General features: G+C 39.0%; 1 protein-coding gene across 1 annotated transcript in view; it reads right to left on the reverse strand.

The window, feature by feature from the left end:
* Positions 1 to 14,332, reverse strand: part of FLT1 (fms related receptor tyrosine kinase 1) — a 103,544-nt gene that overhangs the window by 76,008 nt on the left and 13,204 nt on the right. Inside the window, exons 2-4 of the mRNA XM_042868604.1 lie at positions 12,727 to 12,823; positions 12,179 to 12,399; positions 2,733 to 2,857 (exon numbers count right to left, since the gene is read on the reverse strand). Of these exons, the coding sequence (XP_042724538.1) occupies positions 2,733 to 2,857; positions 12,179 to 12,399; positions 12,727 to 12,823 (443 nt within the window). The remainder of the gene's footprint in view (positions 1 to 2,732; positions 2,858 to 12,178; positions 12,400 to 12,726; positions 12,824 to 14,332) is intronic.

Consider the following 14,332-nt stretch of genomic DNA (forward strand, 5'->3'; position numbering starts at 1 on the left):
CTCTACATACTGACTGTATATACCACAGTGCTGTGGATCCCAGAGCAGTATTGGTCTTCTGCCTTTTTTATTTCAAACTAGACTTCAATGAATTTTGTCACAGGCTATGCCTCCTTCTTTGCTTGATACTAATCACTGACATTTTTTGTGTGTACAAAGTGGCATTAACACAGTACTATCACAAGGTTTTGCATATGCACCTATGATCAAGAGTACGTAGTCAGTGTATGGTTACATGTCTGCAAAGGCAAACAAACATCTGAAAGTAAAGCAAAACATGTACATTCGAGTGTTGAATGTTTGTCCTTTCTTTCATGTTCCCCCTTACACCACTTTGGGAAGGATGAGGTGGCATTATTAAGAATCAAACTGTCCAGATGTGTGGCTCTGTGACCCGAAGATGTTGATCTTCGGGTAATTATTCTTCTCTCTTCTTGTTCCTTTTATTTTACACCAAAACATATTTAGTTCTGTTCCTGCTAATGGTGTTGTTGACTTTATGACAGAGAATCCGAAAGTGGAGTAAACAGAGGATCAAACTATCATACCAAAGGGAATGCTTTGTCCATTTAGAAAGACAAGTTCAAATGAAGAAATAAAAGAAGTGCCTACGTTAGTTGCAAAAAGTTTCATCTTATTTTAGGAATTTTGATTGAGACTGTTAGAATCATACCAATAGGAACAATTGTTTCAGATGCTGTGGATATCACTATTAAGCGTAAGGTCAAAACCATCAATTGATTTCACCGTTTCATCATACAGTGAGGTAGAGAAAGGGCTACCAGCTACTGCAGATATAGACTGTAATAGGACCTGAAGGCTGGTTCTGAAATAGGAATGAAAATCTCCATCCCTATTTCCTTCTTCGTTTTTAAGAATCCTACATTGCATATGATTCTCGTGCTATGCAATACAATTTGTACGAGTGTTCAGCCTGGAAGTTAGAATAATGCAATATCTCAAAAATGACGATCAATGTAACGATGCAGTTTTAGTAATAAAATCATTTGTAGTGTTGAAAATGGATAATACACCTTTCCAACATTGTCCACTACAACTATAAAGTAGCACTGCACAGGAACAAGGTGCTGGAGGCAGTGTTCATGCAACTTTACTCATGAGTCCTTTCAAAAGAGAGAGATTACAAAAAATATTCCATATTTTGACTCCCTGGCAATATAAAATACAGAATTTAATGAAACTAATGCTGGGATTTTCTTTCTAGCTCCAGAGGACTGCATTACGGGAACAATGGCTTCTTCCTTTAATGCTAAATGGAAAAAATAGATTGGCTTTTGCCAGCTCTCCAGAAGCAATATACTAGCAGATGGGAAATGCATTCAGCTCATCTCTTAATTGTAATGTGAGGAAAAATTTGCTGGAATCTTCACACATGAATGTCACAGATGATAAATAAAGTAAGATATGATGTAATGCATTGTAATTTACATAGTTCAGGAAATGCTGGGAACACATTTCTTTTTCCTGGAATGCAAAACATGTAAGCAACCGATCCTTTCTTTCAATACTTGGCTCCACCTCCTCTTTCTTCTTCCCAGAGTATTACATCTGGTTTTGATGTTGGAAAGATGCATCACCACAACCCCGATCTAAGGGCAAGATGATAAAAGAGAGTAGATGTGCCTCAACCTCCTCCAAATAAGGAGAACGATCTGCTTTTTACATTGTTTCATAAGATGAGAACAGAGCGGAATTTTCTCAGCTACAAACTTAATATGCTGAGATTTCAGATGCAGCACCACAGTGCCCAGATAAGTCCTCACTTTACATCATGCATCCTACAGAAAGTCAAGTCCTGCTTATTTGAGATTCTATAGCCACAGAGTCTTCTGCATCATCCAGCTCTGGTACAGCTCTTGCAAGTGTGTGTGCATGTGTGCAAACATGTGCGCAGTCACATTACTTGGAGCTACTTTCTTTTCTCTGCACTTAGGTTGCTTTCAGCAATCACATGCTATTCTATCATGAAACAAATAGCTACCTCATAAAAGTGCTGAACATCGGTTCTACTATGTATCTATGTATAGAACTCCATATATATATAAATATAAATAAATATTTTTTTAGAAACATCACTGGCACCTCCACATGATTTTTAAGCCAAACAAAAGAACTGAAAAAAGAAGCACCATTCTCTGTGCTCAGATTTTCTGTAACTGTAACCACCATCTCAAATCCTGCACAAATTTCTCTACAAAGAGAAGTTGTGTGCTGTTTGATAAGTGCATTTGGACAACAAAAAGAAGCAAAGTTGAAGGGGAAAGGAAAAGTTTGAAGAAATGTTCTATGCAGACTCAGCACATCTCCAGGCTGTTCCAGCTGATAGGAGTAGAGGAAAGAGGAGGTAGGACAGGGGAAGAGGAGGGAAGAAATTTCTTCTTCTAACAAGAAATTCCCTCCAGGGCTTGAGAAACCTTTCTGTTCAGAAGTTAAACTTCTTAGTAACAATGGACCTTCAATAAAAATGTACAAAACACTGAAGTTTAGAAAACTCTCATGCAGTGTAAGAGATCTGGCGAAGCACTTTTTTAAAATACGAGACCAATCTGCCTGAGTTGAAATACTTCTAAACATGCTGGCACCCAGAAATCTATTTAAAAAGCACTAAATAGTTGAAATAGCTCAAAATCTCCACAATAGTTCTAAACAACAACAAAATGCAGCATCCACATCAGCAAGAACACTGTCAGAGTATGCTTGGATTGCAGTACCTTTTTTAACGTGACAGCAATGTTTGGTGCTGTGACTCTGCAAGGAATGATCATTTCTTTTCCCACCGTCATGTGTATTATTTTAGGTATATCACTGTGCATCTCTACAAATGGATTGCTTGTATCTGCGGGAAAAGAAGAAGAAGAAAAGGTTAATATATGAAATCTTCAGAGAGTGCATGGAAGTTGTAACAGCCTGGAAAGATCTGATCAATCCTATTTATAATGAAAAGTCCTCAAATTACTCTTCTGCTTACTATTATCTAATCAACTTCAGTAAAACATTACTGAATGTTTGAAAATACATTTATCTCTAAATGTCAACACCAGTACTTCAGTATCTCCTTTAAAATGCAGGGGAGTTTGCATACATTTTTTCTCATTATAGCATTGTATCTACTGCCGGAAAACGTCTTTCTTTCTTCAAGGTGTTTCTGGAGAAGTAGTTATGAGATATAAGCTGAAATTCACTTATCAGGAAACATTACATAAGACATGTTCATGCTCTTAACAAAGAAAATCAATGGCAGAAAATAAAACCACAAAAAAACAACACACTGACTTTGCTATGAAGACTGTTATTCAACCATATTTCCAGCCACACTCTCAGAATATGGGCTAGCAAGAGTTAACTGCTCTTCTCCTTCCCTCTATCACAATACCTATATATCTCTTTTGTGATAAGGAAAATGCCAGGAAAGCATTTATTTCATTCAACTCAATAACGAAAGCTTGGCAGAATAGTTTACCGTCCCTCGAACAACCTCTTTAACAAAGGGCATTGTCATAAATAGCTTGCACTGGGAACAAGGAACACTGCTGCTGCTATTGTTTGAGCCACTTAACAAAGAGGGGCTCAAGCCACCGGCTCTGGCTCCAAATCTTCTTTGCAGGTGTTGAGATGTGAAAGTTTGGTTTGACTCAAAGTGCAGAGAGACTACCTCCAAATTCATGTAAGTTTTGACTTTTAATTCTTGAAAAAGTGGAACACTTAGACCTTAGTTCCACGCTTATCTATGGCTCCAATGTTTTTTCAGGCAAATCCTATTATTTTCACTCAGTCGAAAGTCATACAAAATAACAATGGAAATCCTTGGAAAAGAAATGAGTATGACCAGCAAGAATTGACCCTTTACAAAACCTTAAACAGTAATGCTACCAGAATTCTGCATATTGACCTGTGTTCACTCAAGTTGTTCTCTAAATGCATCGCCCTTTCTTCTCCTTCATAAGAACAATCTGCACTTCCCACTGTCATAATACTGTTCTGCCCTTAGGATCTTCTCTCTTATGATATGCAAAAATACTTTTGTTTGAAACATATAATAGGAAGAGAAGCAAATTCTACCCTAATATATGCAAGGGAGAATCCTAAGGTCAAGTATCTTAACTGTACCCCAGGATACTGAAGAAGTTTTCCCAAAGAGGTTTTGTGAATTTGTAACATACACTTTGTGAAATGAGGCTAGCACAATGCTTTATTTAACAATAGGTGTTAAACATTCGCCGAGATCGCAAAAGGAACTTATGAGTAACAGAGGATGCATATGTAATAAAGAGTACTCTAAGGATGTGTTAGGCTAATTTCCTTTGCAATACGATACAAGGAAAGACCAAGACTGAACCTGTTTGTAGCGTGGTGAAAAGAACTTTTTTTGTTTTTTTCATGGGTCACAGCCATGGAAGAGGTCACCTGTCCCTTAACATCAACAGAAAAATAGATTTACTGCTCCCCAAAGACTTGTTCGTCTTTGTCATAAAATTAAGAGCTCCAGCCCCAAACTAGCAAGCTCTGCAAAGTACTTTCCTGTATGATAATCTCCAGATCATTCCAAGAGTGAGGAAGAGCTGCTCTGGAGATTAGCAGTGCTGTCTGCAGACATAGTGTCACCACTGACTGATGCCAACAGCGAGGCCATGGGGGCTGTGCAGTTTAGACCTCACAGGATTCCTGTCCACCCAAAGTCAGGGACAGGAAATGAGCATAAAACACCATGTTTAAGCTTTTTTTTCTCCTTTTCCAGTAGCAATGCACTTTCACGTTTGGAGAAGTCAATGAAGTGCTTTATAAAAGTCAATAAAATGCCATGGCTCCTCTAGGTAAGCTTCAAAACTTGGTGACAACCTTCCCCAGTAAGTTTCTGCAGTGGCATGCCAAGGCACAGGGACAGAAGGAGCCGACTCCATGCCCTATGATTCGCGTGCAGAGCTCCTATTGACATCACTGGGACTTCCGCCATGGGCCGGAGGGCAATTGATGGCCCCAAGTGCTCCAAATGCCTTCCTGCTTTTGATTAAAAGGAATACACATCATGTTTCCTAGCACAGTTTTGTTTTCATAATGAGTGTGGAGGCTTTTCCTGATTCCCTTTGATTTTATTCTCCTTCCGTCTTAATGGCCATTAGGGGATACTCAGTACTTTAAGACAAGGATCTGCAGCAGGGTCTCCCAGCATGGTGCAGGCAGAGCTGAACCCACAGCACCAGAACAGAGTACATCAATGACATGGAGTTCCTTCTCTCACTTAAATAATGGCACATCTTGCTTCTTTTTTCTTCTTTCCCTCCCATCACAGCTTTAGCCATAGCCAGTGGCTGCTGCTACACTTCCTCCCAACTCTTTCCTGCAAGGAGGTAAATGCCATATTTCCCCTTCCTTGGAAGTTGGCTGGGAACACATCTGGGATGACCCAAACTCCTGCCAGTGGTCTTCTGAGCCAACTTCACATACTTTGAGGTTCTGAAAGTTCCAAACATAAAATAGTCTGCTCAGGGAAGCGGTGGAGTCACCGTCCCTGGAGGCGTTCAAGAAATTTGGAGATGTGGCACTGAAGGATGTGGTTTAGCTGGCATGGTGTTGATGGGTACGCAGTTGGATGACCTTGATGGTCTTTTCTAATCGCAGTGATTCTCTGAAAAGGAACATCGTGGATCAACCACTCTTAAGGACTGCATCTGAGTTTTCGCATTCAACTTCATTGGGATCTGGAATACAACTGAGTTGATCTTGATCTTTGAGGTTTTGTTCATTTGTTTAGCTTCAGAGTTGCTTACAAAGGTAGCAAGGTGAAGGACAGATAGACAAAACTTTTATACACACTCGATGCTGCTTTAAATGTCACTTTATAATATTTTTAACTGTGCCTGTAATTAATGACTGTGTAGTGGTTTGACCGTGTTCCTTACAATATCTCTCACTTAAAATCAACATGAAACCACAATGAACAGTCATGAAATCATGAAATCTGACGGTTGCTTGCTATATTGTTAAAGAATATAAATAGCAGCTTTTTACAGAGCTGGTTGGCAGCCAGGTACAAAGTTGATAAGAGGCTTAATACAAGCAATATTATGTCTGACATCACTAACCTGTCTAGGCTATTCATGGGGTTTGCACAAACAACCAAACTAGCCAACTCTGAAATGTCAAATTCAGAAATGATGGCGAGGTTCTTTATTTCCACATGCTTCAGCTACTGTGCCCATCTTTGTTTTGTTTTTAATAATCTGAGCTACGTAAGACAGAGTGCTTATACATTTGCAAGAAAACTCTCTGCAGGAGTCTGAGCTCCTTGGAATCTATTAAGTTTGTCCTTCCAAAATACATACTTACACCTGGCTCATCATTAACGTTTTTTTTTCAGGCCAATAGAAGCAAATCTCCTCACATTCACATAAAATCTTTTTCACTCATGCATATGCACACAAGTATAAGCACATGAACTTCACGAAAGTTAATCGTCCAATTACCAAATTCTCCTTCCCTTTCTTGGGATTTACCTTGACTAGCTGTAGTTATTCTGACTGCATCAATAGGGTTGTTCAATGTAATGAACTTTTTCGGACTGGGAGTGGATCTCACCTCATTTACACATCTAAAACATAGACACCCCTTTCTGAGCTACACAGCCAAACCAATTATGGTTCAGTTCTGGAATGGGAACTGACCTCACCTGACCTGTTCCAGACATCTGTTTGAGGCTGAAATTAATCATGCTCTAGGAAAGGCATCTACTTATCTACTTACAGATAGTTGACTATCACAGAATCAGAATCACAGAATCACAGAATTGTAAAAAAGACTATGATCCTTAAGAAAAAAAATCCCATTTTGTGTGGGGACAAGCATGGGAAGCACAGTGCCTTTCTGTAATATGGCTTTTCCACTCTTGTCTTGCCTTAAAGTGTAAAATGACACTCTTTCTAAACTTGAAGAGGGATATTATGAGCTATGAATTAGTAAACATAGAAGTCAAGAAAAGAAATCAAAAGAAAAAAAAGGGGAATACTTCATATCTGAAGCACATTCAGATGCAAAGCATTGCTACCATAACTGCAGTGATCTCTAAGCATGGCTTGTTTTCCTCTGGGGCCAGTTACACTATGCTATTATCCACGTAGGTCTGTAACACACTTAAAAAGTGGCAGTTCTTATGAAAAAATACTCTCACCTACTTTAACCAGGAAATTCACACTGCAGTAATTACCATGTTCAGAAAGTTAACTCTAGAAAGGCCCCTGGTCATTAGATCATTTTTTCAGTTACGTCCCTCCCTCATGATAGATCATCTTGAAAATGGATTTCCATTTCAGTGGCAGCCATAAGCCCTGGTGAGGAAGTGAGACCTCAGAGAGCTGAGTGCGTCCCATTTGATGCTGCCAAAGCTCCTGAACCTCCTCTGCTCAACACAGTGAAGCACGATGTGAAGTCCATGTAGACACAATGACATTACAGATGTATAGCAATTAGTGGAAATTTACATCAGGGAGTCTGAGAAAGCTTGGTTTTCTAACAGGAACCTCATGAGTCACTAAAAATATGTCTATATACTCAGTACAGATGTAGCACAGTTTAATCCCAACTAGTTTCCTTTTCATAACAGAGGTGCTATCGTATCATTGATTCTGACAGCATAAGCCAGAAAGTACAGCTCATATGTTAGAACTGTGCCAAAAGCAAAGAAAGAAAAAGCACAAGTTTCAGCAACAGCAGGTTGTTTTATGGGTACATTACTTCTGAAGAAGGAAAAAGAAAAAGATGTTCTTCTTTGCTGTTGACATTCAAGGTATTTTGTGTTGCTGCTGCTTCCATCTGAATTATTTTGACTTTGAAGCTTCTCGTCTTACAGACCCTTTTGGGGAACTAATTTAATTCCCCTCCCACCCCCCTGTTTGACTTTAAGGGTTTCAGGATTCAATCAACTCAACCTAAATCCATACAGCTGGATCTAGCTAGCAGTCAACAACTGGTCCTCCCAGGGAGATAGGACATGGTTTGCCCTGGCTGGATGCAATTCTAGAGTTTGAGAAGGCATTCAAAACCCCGGATATTTTGGTTCTCCAGAGTCTTATATTTTGAAGCAATTTGATACATTCAATAATTTTAAAGCCCTTCATTTTGGACTGTCCAAATTGAGACACATCTGAAGTCTATTATCCAAAATTAGTGGACATGTTTGATATTCCAGTTATCAGTAAGTACAAGCATAGCTCTCAGGACCTTTTGTTATCCAGCTCTGATTTGCCTCATTTGACTGAAATCCTTTCAAAGGAAGACATCCCACCTAAGATTGTCCTCAAGATTCTTCATCATGTCAGTGAGGAGAAACACCTATCAGAAAGTACTTTTTTTTTCTCTCTGTTAAGCACAGAAAGAAAATAGACAACTAACTTAGCACAAACGTGTGATTTTAAAACAGAATATTTTAATTGGTGCTCGACTGAAGTATCAGTAAATGTCTTTGCAAGGAAAAGTATGTGGCCAGAAACATGCACAGTGGGAGTGTGAGGAGAGAAAAAGAGAAGAAGAACTGTGACTGATGGGCTAATATCTGAAGTCAAGTACAACTTCTCTTAAAAATTCTCTGATGCAGTAGAACTAAAACATTGATCTCATGTATTAATTGCTGAAAGCTAGCTTCATCACAGGAAGTAGCAACGATTAAACTTGAATCAAATGCGGTTCAAATTCCTGCAATTATTTAAACTTGCCATATTAAGGTAATTGGACTTACTTGCTTTACTGTTACATCATGGGAACAGGTGATCAAAGGCAAAGGAAGAAAGAGATGAGAACAAAGAATAAAGAGGACTGGAAATTTTTGAAGAAGAAAGAAAATGAATGAGCTCCAACAGTTGGAGAAGAGTGCCTTGGAACTATGGGAACGAAGGCAGACAGAAAAAAAAAAGCCTTTAGAAACGTTGTTGGGGAAATCTGTGTAGGTTTCAAAATAGCCTGCTCCCAGTCTGGGGCTTTTAAACTGTCTTTTTTACATAATGATCTCTTTCCAAGTAGAAAACTAACCATGTCTTACTCCAATGTATACAGTGAGAATTCATTACAAATCTTTCCATTTAATTTACAGATTGCAGTTGTGCAACAAAACAAAGATCAGAGCAGTTTTGGAACCAGCACAGTGGAGAAATTGGCACAGAGGCTTATGTTTCATTTTGGATTTTTCCCATGGCTCATGGTAGAAGTCAGGATATCAGCTTTCTTAGAGCAAAACCCAAGGCTCTTGAGAAGCTTCATTTCCCTTGCTTGATGCCTCAATCCCTGAGCTGTGTGTGGCCAAGGACTGCTGTGGCACTCACTCCACTGTGCAACTCAGTAGTGACCTCTCCAGCTAAAAGCAGGGTGGTGTCAGGACTAGCTCCTGAGCAAAACGTCACCAGCCTGCTGGTTCTTGAATACCCAAACACTGCATTTCATCACTTCAGAAATGTGTTAAGACATCCCAAGACGTGGGATTTGCAGTTTCTTTCTTATCACCTTGCATCTTGTTTTTGTCTGCAGAAGCTCGCCTTCTGCTGTAGCATATTCTCATTCCTGAACAAAAGGATTTACTGGATTTACTCCGTTTCTCTTTTTTTTTTTTTTTCTTCTTTTTTTTTTTTTTTTCCTCTCCCCTTAATCCAGTTCATTTTCAGTATCATTCTAACTACGGAAATGAATAACGTTTTTAAAACAATCAGTGATGACTTCCTGTACAAACAATATCAGCTTTCCTGATTTGGACCCTGTGTTTGTAAATAGCAACTATTTGTTCTCATCTGCAGCATGCTAAAACATGGGAAACAGGCACCTTGGGGATCCACATGGAGCTAATATGGGAAATGGACTGACACAATGTCCTGCCACAGGAAACAATACAAACCTAGGAGGAACCTGACTTTTACAAATGTTTATTTCCTAAGTACCCAAAATCTTTAAAATAAAACTAAACTCAATAAAGATAGTCTTAACGGAGCATTTTACCATCCTCTTTTCTCTGCCACTCAACCCAGGTAATTGAGTTTCACGTATGCTTACACTTATGTTAAGTGATGCCTTATTTTCTTCCCAATGCTAATGGAACGCTGATCAGAAAGGGTTACTTTCGGTACTCAGAGTCTTGTTTCTTTTCATTTTGCTCAAAATTTCTCCCTCAAATTGTACCTTTTCTCTCCTTGGGGCAGAGTGGGTGTTTCAACAGTCATTACATGAGCAGCCTCCTTTACCATCAGTAGATTACCAAACTCATACACACACTTTGTGAGACACAATTAACATTTATGTGTTAAGAAATTGTCTTTCAATCAAAAGTTTTGTCAAATTCCAAAAACTAATGTGCCAAAGATGTCAAAGCTTGCTACAGGGTAGTCCCTTCTACACTTTACTGTTTTTGGTCAGGAAAGGAAGGATGAAAACATAGTCTAAAGTGATTTCAATGGCAATATCAGTGTTTAATAGCCACTCTTAAAAAAAATCAAATTAATTATGGCATTCAGGTTTTCTGCTTTATCTTTAACAGATTTTTGGAGGGAGCTCAAGGTTGTCCAAAAGCTATTTATTTAATTACTACTTGTCTACTGACATGCAAATTAGGCAGATTAACTGATTCACATATATCTAATAGAGGTTCTCTTTTGGTTGCAAGGAAGCCAATCACAGCTCAGAAAGCAGTGAAGAGTTAATATGGCCAATTGTGTCTTCAATTTGTAATAATTCAGAATCCAGAAAAATTAACATGTCAAACAGAAAAGAGAACAAGAGAACGTGAGGGAAACTCATATAATATAAATTGGGTTAGCAGAGAGGTTCTCAGTCCGGGTCACAAATGTCCTTGCTCTTCTCACATCGTAAATGGAGAGCACTGTGGGTAGATCTCAACTAAATATAAGGTCCAAGATACGAGGTTCAAAGAGGTTCCATGGTGGGAAACTCAAAGAAATTATTCAAGAAAACTGTAAATTTCCCCAGGCAGAAGCAAATGTTGATTGCTAAAAAAGATAACCTTCTACTTTCACCATGCCGTTTTTGATGCATCTGTTGTTGGATATCCAATGAATTGCAGGTAAGTAGTTGGGTGAGGAAAATACTACAGTGTATTTCAGATGAAACAGATCTGGATGAACAGTATGAATTATTCAGTAAGTATCAGTAAGGCAACCCACGATAATGGGGAGAGCTATCTTATTTTCTGTCTCTGTAGCGAGCAGTCCATTTGGTTCTGATTTTCCATAGCATCAGTCCTGCTCTCTGTGTCACAGACTGAAAACAAAGGCTAATTCACTCTGATGTGAACTCATTAGAAGCAGCAGACACATCATTTGGAAAAGTTCCAGTTGTGCATTCTCTCTAACACAGGCTTCCAAAATCTGTGAATCCTGATACCCCATAGTAATCTGTTAACTTTTTTGCTTAAAAACTTGAGAAAAACTAAAATATATAATACAGTGATAAAGCTAAAAGTTTCATAATTTCTTCTTATACTGTTGTTCATTTTTAATTCAGATGTTTTGAGGAGTGTCTGATTAATATCCTGGAAGAAGACAGGATCAGAAAGCAATTTCTGTTATAGCCTGACTGACCTAATTCCAGCATTTCCCATATACTGCACAATACTTGTTTGCTGAACACAATTCTGTATTTATTTTGAATCCAATTATTCTAGATTTTTACAATTGGTGTAACATGAGTTGCAGAGCACTTTTCTGAATGTGACTTGCATGCAAATATTAATTTCCTGTAGCGTGAGAAAATTCAGTGATCTAGAAAAACAACTTTAGCATCTTTCTGTCTAGCAATGCACAGTCTTAGGCAGGGTAAAGTGGACACTGCACCAGATAAATGGTTTTCATCAGTCATCTTCTGATTAAGACATGATTTCACAAAATCACTCTAGTGCACTTTCACGTGGAGCTCGAGTTACTCCAGGGGTCCAGTTGGGTTTGGTATTTTCCTTTCTTCATTTTATCGTGAATAACAAAACACGCTTTCCAAAGCTCACAATACATACACAAATCAGTAAATTATCATGACATCTGTGAAGCTGAAAATATCATTCAAAACTCTACTATTCAAACACAGTTGATGTGCATTTTTTATCCATTTTGCTGCACTGAAAAAAAAAAAAAAAAAACCCTAAAAAACTAAGAAGCATTAAAAAAACCCATGATCTTACCATTGATAAATACGTAGACTATAGATTCCCTCTTCTTTTTCACTGGACTCGTCGGGTATCTGCAGCTATATCTTCCAGTGTCATTTGCTTGAGTTCTGCTCAAGGTCAGAGTGCTGCAGGACTGTGTTCCATTCCTTCCACAGGCATACTTAGTTACATTCAGCCTTTTGCTGTCCTTACTTAGAGTTTCAGGCAAAGACCATGAATGAAGCATTTCCCCCCTGCAAATACAGATAAGGAAGCTGAAACAATTATGTTGGGCTGCAGTGATACAGCTCCAGTTCCCAAGCTTTCTGTTTTATTATATTAGGCTATTTCTGGGGTTCTCTTTTATCTTGTTTTCCAAAAACAACAAGAGAAACAACAAAGAACTACTAAACAATTGCCATTGAAGTTCACTCCCCACCTTTCCCCACACCATTAGGTTTCTTTTTTTTCTTTTTTTCTTTTTTCTTTTTTTAATTTCAGCTACAAAAAAAAAAAAAAAAAAAAAAGTATCAGGTATATGAATTATCAGCCAAATTATGAGAAGCCAGCTCAGCTGTTACCTGCATGTGAGATTTAAAGGCTGGCCTGCTTGAACAATGTGCTGTCTGCCATTCACGCTCAGCACAGGAACTTTTAATTTTGATCCTGAAGTCGATCCTAGAAAAACAAAGAAGAAAGGCATTAACAATGACAAACCATCCAGCTCCAAGCCCACTCACATTTAGGACGCTACGCTGGAAGGAGAAAGCAAAGCAAAGGCAGTGCCTCCCTTACCACACATACTCCTCTCCTCTGGGCAAAATCATGCTTCTCTGACTCAGAACTTGTATCCTTCTAAGAAAGAATCATTCAGGAAAGCAGGAAGACATGGAAGCAATGCAAGATTTGGTCAACAGTTTTATTCTCAAGTTGTTCACTGAGTAAATCTTGAAGAAAGCTCAGGACCTTGTGTCTGCACAATGAACCAGGGAAGTGTGTCCTCCAGCACTGCTGGCTGTGTTTCCTTAGGAAATGCTGCAATGGCAGCCTCTTGAATAGTTGGCCACAACCAGACATTGACCTCTGAGATCCCGAACTCTCACTCAAACACCTCACTGCAAAGCTGAGAATGCTTTGGAAGGAGGCAAAGGGGATTTAGGACCTTCCCTTCCTGTCTCTGAAGGTCACAGTGCTGTTGCATTATAGTCCCTCACTAGCTGCAGGCTTCCTTAGGTAAAGTGGTGACAAAAGATAACTGCACAGCAGTATGGTAAATTTTAAGAAAAAGTACCAGACATGCTGCTTGCTGAGAAAGCGAATGTGCCAACAAATCTCCCATCTTGGCCAGACCATTCCAGTGTGATGAGTGAAACCCTGCATACCTGAGTATCAGTATAGCATGGGGTGGCTTGGGATGCTTGAAAACATCAAGGCAGGTTTCATGCAAGTTGTGTGTTGGCAACTTTTAGAAAGTCAAAGGGAAAGTATGGACAGAAGAACAGAGGACTGCAGGATCTTCTTGTGCATTAAGCCAACAAGTGGCAGAAAGGTGTAATGCTTTATCTTTGCAGCATAATAAGCTATTGCCACAAAAGCTGTCATGGAAAGCAGAGAAAAATGAATGGCCAGGCAAAGAAGCAGTCCTTGATCTTACTGCCTCGCACTGACAGCAAAGTCTTCCAGAATCAAGGAACATAAATATTTTGCAAGATTTAAAATCACTTCAAGTCTAAACCGTGACCTAACTGCAATTTGTGAAGATTTTAGTGCTGTGAGAGAAGATTAGAGAGTACTCCAACTCACTTCACTCCAAGAGAAAATATTTCATTTTCAACACATGAAAGCAAAGGGGTTGTGTAAACAAGGGTACTGTGGATTTTCCTCTAGAACTCAGTCAAGTGTATCTTGAGTTTGGCTACTTCAAACCCTTCCAAGAGGTTTCTACCACAGCCAAATACCAACAGCTGTGTGTATCACACACAGTAGAAATAGGTGAGATCATGTGGCTGTTGTGAATGACCACTGGGAAGGCCAATCTTCCACCGACTATAGAAGGAACTATAAGGCAACAATTCTATCTGTGAGTTTGGCCACTAAATATTGAATAGACAAACTCTGTTCAACTGGATGCTCCAAATTCAGCAACTTTTACTCGGCAGTTAAGCATCTGAGGATGGGAACTCCTTC

The sequence above is a fragment of the Lagopus leucura genome, unplaced genomic scaffold, assembly GCF_019238085.1.
Source record: "Lagopus leucura isolate 7727_CA_CO unplaced genomic scaffold, USGS_WTPT01 Super-Scaffold_100001, whole genome shotgun sequence".
In the NCBI taxonomy this organism is placed as follows: Eukaryota; Metazoa; Chordata; class Aves; order Galliformes; family Phasianidae; genus Lagopus; species Lagopus leucura.